Here is a 6,934-nt window from a genome sequence, read left to right as displayed (position 1 = left end):
GTAAAGATTTTTTTCGTTTGATTTAATATGTAGAGTTCCGAAGGAATTCCCGAAAAGAAGACCAGCAACGAGGCTGAACTGAAAAAACCTCGAATTGAGAGGCCTTCACCCTTCCCAGCGGCCTTCAAAGTATGTTCACAGATTCTATTAGCATTGAGTTAATGCCACAATATATATATATATATATATATATATATATATATATATATATATATATATATATATATATATATATATATATATATATTATTTATATTATATAGTCCATTGCTAAAAATTACAGGTGGAATCAATTAAATTAATTTTAAGAGAATAAAATCCATTTTTGTTTTGAAAAAAAGCTTTGTTGAATCACAAATCAAATACTGAATTGTTTTTTGTAAATTTTAGTGGAGAGTATTGCTCACTACAGGAAAATCCGTTATTAGCGGTGGCTTTTTCCGATGGAATTTGGGCGAATTTCCTTACAGTAATAGGTTTTCCGGCGATTTTTAATTTCGCGCCAGTATAAACCGTGCAGGAAACTAAAACCAGATGATTATTTCAATGTGCAAATATTTCAAACGTTTACTTATAAAAAAAAACTAAGCCACCCGCTGAGCATTTCGTACGCATCTAGTGGAGTTCAAAGTGAGTATGTCTTCAAAGTACCCAACTTCGCTAGGAAGGATAAAAATGTTAAAATATTCACATTTTTTATTTAAAAGTATATAAGGGAAAAGTCATTGGAAACGCCATCCAGAGAACCGCCTAAAAAACTGCAAAAAAAAAAAAAAATCGGGTATTTTCGTCGTAAATTGCTAGAAGGCAGTGGAAAATAGACCACCAATAATAGCTGACCCGACACTATTCGGGTCAAACCCGAACCCAGCCCGCTTTTAAAACGGGTCAGGTTTCGGACCCGATCCCAGACCCGATTCGGGTCGGGTCAACTCGACCCGACACGAATGACTCGAGTTGACCTAAAATTGCTAGTTTTTGGGTCAAAGTCAGGTCAATCTTTGATTTTCTGGTCAGAAATCGGGTCAAATATGGGTCACTTCGGGTTTCCGGGTCAAAGTCGGAGTTTTCAGTATCCAATTTTGGGTTTGTTGGGATCAACCCTAACCGACCCGATTTTAAAAAACGTGGTGATTAGATGTGAACCCGAACGACCGATATTCAGGGTTCGGTTAGACATGGATTGGGAGTGGTGTCAAAATATGACACCACGCTAAAGCGGTATGTGTGATAGTTTGTACTGGAGTGGCTATTCTTAATACAGGATGTTTTTTTTTTTTTGCTTGATATTCTGCAAAAACATATGGTGAGAGCGTTTAGATTATTTATTTGTTCGTGCAGTAGTAGGATAAAATAGGGGACAGAATACTGCTCTCCAGCAGCTGGTTTCACCATTTGGAAAGGTTTATATGTTACATATAAAACTTCTCTATTAGTGAATATAATTGCTCATTTATTCAGTATTCTTACTGTTGTCCTCTCCTTTCCAGACCGCTACTGCCATTGTACTGCACGATACCATGAAATCATTAATTCTTCATAACAAGTTAGTGTAAGTCTGCCATCTTTGTTCCAAAAGAATATTACTACTAGCTTTCATATTCACAGATTAATTTTGCGTGGGTTAGGTCTTATGCACTGATATTTGAGGAATTTGCGTCCACAACAGCAAAGAGAAGGTTATATCGATCCCAGTTTATAATAGAGATTCGCATGCATGCATTTCACATTTCGAATAATATAATGATGCTTATGTACTATATTTATTCATAAATGACTCGTCTATTGGCCTGGCTTGTTTGAAAGGAAAGTCAGAAAAGTCCATGGAAGGAGAAGTCTACACAAGATCTAAGAAGCCGAGGTCTGTGTTTGGTTCCTAACGAGCACTTACTCGATGGCTGGTGATGGATCAGACCACTTTTGATTTCTGAGACTCAATAACGGGAAGACGTTTATATGCAACTCACTTTGATCTTTAAGAGTTTTGGCTTTCACCAAAAGAGGTCTGGGGTTCGAGTCCTCGATATAGTGATGTGTGTTGATTTTATCTTAATTGATCTATTTGTAAAAAAAAAAAAGAAAAAGAGAAGTTAATGATACAAATTTACATATCGGGAGGGGAAGAAAAATGACAAAAAAGATACGTGAATGTGATAAAAAAAGAGATTCATTTAATATATATATTGTTTTAGAATGAAAATGTGTTTTAGTGCCAATTTTTATAGATAATAAAATATGTACTTTATAATTATTTGACAAATATGTTCTATTTTATCAATTATATTTTTAAATTATCATTATCAGAAAATATTTTAAGTAATTTTTTTTTTAGAATGTGGGTTAAAAAAAAATATACCAATAAAATTAATCTAAGAGAAAGCCCATGAATGTCCTTCAGCAATCCCGAAAGATGATATTACATGAAAGGAAGCTAGAGAAAGTGTGGACGAAAGAAAACTTAAATGAGAAAGGGGAAAAGTTCTTGCTAGGGGCAGGTTAGCTTAACAAACTTAAGGGCATGGTATAGATCCTTTTTTAATTCTTAAAAATATTTATTTATGATATTAGAAATTTTGTATATTTATTTTAAAAAGAATTCAAGTTATTTCACAAATTTTACAAAATAACGTTTAGGTGTTTAAGAAATTTTTTAAATAACTTTCATCTTCAGTTGTGGACCAGCGCTCACGCTATTGCTACCATGTTGACCACCATTTACTATGTTGTTCGCCAAATCACCCACAACCCAGCCGTTGACCATTAACCAAATATATTATTGATGTAATTAAAATATATTTATATAATGTCAAAATATAATAAAGTAAAATAAAAAATAAAAATCAAAGTGATCTAAAAAGCCCTAAGACCTAACATGATTAAAAAACTTATATGTATATATGTAAAATTAACTATTATTATTCACCTTTGGAGAGTATAACCAATTCAATTCTTTCTTATTTGATAGCTTTAGAGGATAAAAAAGGACTATTTTTGGGAAAAGTATAAATTACAAAAAATAAACACATAAGCTTTATCCTAATACAATGAGTTGGCTAGCTGTTGGCTCTATTTGCGCTCGAGCATTTTTCGATCACATATATTAGAACTCGTTGAGCCCAATTCGAAAACTGATCGATCCGAATTGAGTCATTAAGATTCGTTCATATCAATAAGATCCCAATAGATTTAATTTATGACTGCGACGAAGGTCATATATGAATCCGATCGTCTTTGATTCTATTTAATCAATTTTGAATCAGCCTATCCCCTTTTAAATCAAACCATATTGGGTAATAATCCATATCCAAAACCTAAGCTAAATTAGCCCAATTTTTTGAAATAATTCAAATACATTTGCTTTCCGTTTGAATCAAGTTCTAATGGTGATTAGTGAAGACAAGGCGAGGGATTTCGACGCTGTTAGCGTGCAAATAATTCGATGGCATGAGCTCGATTCTCATGCGTGGTGGGATTTTCGCAAGAGACGTCGCCTCATAGATCCCAAGGGGGCTCTCGTTTTATTTTTTTGCCGAAGAAGCCTAGAAGGAGGCCGAAGACTCTCTTCCTCTCTCATTCAGGCGAACCCTTTCTCAACCTCCCAGATTCCTCCGAGATCGAAACTCCAAGAGCAAGGCCCGTCCGTCTCCAGAAGTCAGACTTCTCGTCGCTTCGTGACGATCACGAACTCTGCCTCTCCGTGTCGCAAAGTACCGAGCAAGGCGAAAGCCTTCCTCCTACTCAGATCTCTTTACACGAGGCAAAAAGCCTCTCTTAGCTGGCCAGTTTCGCCGACGAAGTGAAGACCATCGTCTCTGCTGGTTACGCCGTGAGTAGAAGAGGATGAACCACTTCGTTACCTCAGTCCCCAAGTGATTTCAGCACTTCAGGACGACCACGTGCCCTCGTCTGAAGCGAAATCCGCGCCTGACTTGACATAAACGTCCTCTTTGCAAGGGAGTATAAGATAGATTGTTTTAAATGAATAAATTGATCCAGTTTTTTTTTTTTTTTTTTTCTTCTTCATTTTTTCTCTTGATATTTCTTTTTTTTTTTCTCGATTCTTCTTAGATGATGTTTACATTTCTGTTTCTCTCATCTTGAGCTTTGTCTAATTTCGATATGAGTTGAGAGGGCAATCAAGTATTTCAAATAGAGGTGATAATATGCATTTATCCACAGGCTTTTGTTTAACGGATTAGTTGTTTCATTCTTATTTGTGAGTTTGCTCAAGTGATAGAGTTATGAAAATTATGCAAGTTTCCTAGAACAAATGCCATCGCAAAGGTATAGTATTCCACTGTATTTGACCAAATCGTAGAGGTGCCAGTTTCTAGTTTTTTTTATGAGAAATTTTGATTGCTCCTATGTGGGAGATTTCTCATCTTAAAGTTTTCTCTGATTACTGCATTTGGTCATAGATTTGTCAAATACATGGTGAATACCTTCATTAGGTGTTAAAGAAAAATTCTTGATGTTGGTAATCATGAATCTTCATAAACTTGTAGTAACTTGTACTTAGACTTGGATATATAAAGCATACATGGGATTTAGGTATCATTGTGTGAGCTTGAGAAATTATAGTTTCATTTAACCAAATGCGATGCCAGTGTTTGATGAACTGTATTTTAAGGAAAAGAATTGGGAAAATATTGGGTTGGTGCTTCATGAAATTGGGTACCTTGCACATAGAAGCCCCTTACCCAATTGTTGGGTGACCATTGAGATACAAGATTTGACATGTTTCTTATGAGTTTGGATATATTATATGTTTGTGAGATTCATACTAAACTTCTTGTTTGTAATGACGTAATGCCTTATATTTGATTGTAGATGTTTATAATGAGTTTTGTGAGTTTAGAAATTAGCCCTCTCAGTAAATGTTTAAGGTTATGAAAAAAAAAAATTGTTAACAGGAATCATAATGTATCTTACTTAGCACATTTTCAATATACTTGCTCAGTTACATACATATTTTATGTAAAATGAATGCAATGCTTGAGAAGTTAGTGGACTAATATCATAGTTCTTTTGCCATTTATATCTTAAAAAAATATTCAAAATATGCTGAAATAAATTAATGAAAGATCATTTCTATAAAGGATAACACACTACAAAAAACTCTTCTTTTACAAATAAAATATAGAAATCGTTTACAAATAAAAATAACATAATATTATCTCTTTTTTTATATTTAGATTAATTAAGACAAATTCATACATATATCATATAAATAAAACTAGAACTCAAAATCTCTTTGTTAGTAGCCAAAGCTCTTAATCCCAACCATCATATTAAAGTTTCATTTGGAATAGTTTTTTTACCGCTTCTTAAAATAATTTTTTAATATAAAAATTCTAAAAAATTAATTTAAAAATCAATAAAAAAAACTATCTCAAATGAACTTAAGTTGAATTTCATATTATGCTTAATTTTCAAGTATACATAGAATGTGATGATGACCCATTGTTTTCTCCTCGGAGGAGTAATACTATTCTGATTGAACTATTTAGCCAAAAGACAAGCAAAATAGGCTAAAATTAATGATTGCCCTGATCTTCTACATTATCATTATTAAAACAAAAACATGGTAGAAGAGTAATATTTTACTCATTAAAAGATTTGACATTAAGTTAGCACATAAAAACATCATAAATAAATAAATATACAGTGTATTTATTATTCAATATGCCTTCTTTTTTTGAGTTGACTTGCTGTTAAGTTTTAGTTTAATAAAAATATCAAAAAAGTCATAAATATTTGATATTGAAAATGTATTGGGGTAGCATTAATTACTCAAGATATAAGTTTACCTTCGCAGTCATACTGTAGCTGGGCTTCGACTCATAAATCTGTATTCCAGAGTAAGGAAGAGCAGAAGGATAAAACCCAGCAGAAGCATTCCAAAAAGAGGCATTATTTGTGAATTGTAGCTCAGTGATATCAGATTGTTGCTTATGAGGAAAATCTTTAAATAACTGAGGTAGCTTATTCCATGAGGGCTCCAGCGTCTCATTAGAAAAGCCATGGAAAGCCATCATCTGATGAGATCTGTACTGATCAGCCATTTGCTGGTTATCTAAAAATGGTTGCTGAAGCCCCTTATCCTGCTCGGCTAAGCCTTGAAACATCGAAGAAGAGTTTACATAGGAAGACGATGCAGAAGAAGTAGAGAAATTCATCTCTTTGAATGCTATTGTCGTTGATGATTCACCGATTTCTTGTCTGGACAAAGGCCTTGTGCTGAGATCCTCTTCAAGCCTAGCTTTGAAGCTGCTCTCATCTTTCCTGCTACTTCTTCTGTAGAAATAGTCAAAGAACCAATTTTTTATTAAAGAGGACAAATTCTCTATTCATGAACCACTGAATTAAGTGAGTTTCTTACATTAGAGTTTGGTTCCAATCAGTGGAGAGAGTGGAGAAGCCTTCTATTTTATTATCACAGAGCCTTGGCTTGGATGTAGAGATTTCATTTGCCGGAGACCAGCTGAAGGCATCGCTTATTGAAGTCGAGCAGGACAGGGAAGGTGCCGATGGTGAATTGATAGCCTGGCTGTCGCCGTCGAAGAAGCTGTTCCTGGAGTTATTCCACCAGTTGCTGGGCTTGAAATCTTCTGCCATGGCTCTATCTTTTACTCTCTCTGTTGTCTTCTATGATTTGCTTTGTTTCTGGCTCCGGCTGCTTAAGTTAGTGGTTTGGTTTTGTCAGTTTGGGAATTTGATGGGAATAGAAGCAATTAGGGGTATTTATATGTATAATAACATGGTGAAGTACCAACACAGGACAGTTTAAGGAAACAGGTTTTACGGTGATAGGGGTTGACAAAAGATCTTGAAAGTTACTGTTAAAATTTTAAAATTTCTGCTCTCTAAAAAGGTTTTACCTTAATCTCGACTCTTGCACGTTTTCAAAGGGGAGTCCTAATCATATTTTTTT

At 34.2% G+C, this 6,934-nt stretch overlaps 1 protein-coding gene across 1 annotated transcript; it reads right to left on the bottom strand.

Annotated features, from left to right (window-relative positions):
- Positions 1–5,789: 5,789 nt before the first annotated feature.
- LOC110101967 lies at positions 5,790–6,698 on the bottom strand. Its single transcript, XM_020830081.2, has 2 exons — positions 6,383–6,698; positions 5,790–6,297 (listed from the first exon to the last, which is right to left on the bottom strand). Exons 1-2 carry the CDS (start codon positions 6,616–6,618, stop codon positions 5,790–5,792), a joined length of 744 nt encoding a protein of 247 aa, XP_020685740.2. The 5' UTR covers positions 6,619–6,698.
- Between the last annotated feature and the right edge of the window lie 236 nt (positions 6,699–6,934).

Source organism: Dendrobium catenatum, unplaced genomic scaffold (genome assembly GCF_001605985.2).
Source record: "Dendrobium catenatum unplaced genomic scaffold, ASM160598v2 original_scaffold_213434, whole genome shotgun sequence".
Taxonomy (NCBI): Eukaryota; Viridiplantae; Streptophyta; class Magnoliopsida; order Asparagales; family Orchidaceae; genus Dendrobium; species Dendrobium catenatum.
Note: the sequence above shows the minus strand (reverse complement) of the source record. Positions and strands in the feature narration are given on the sequence as shown.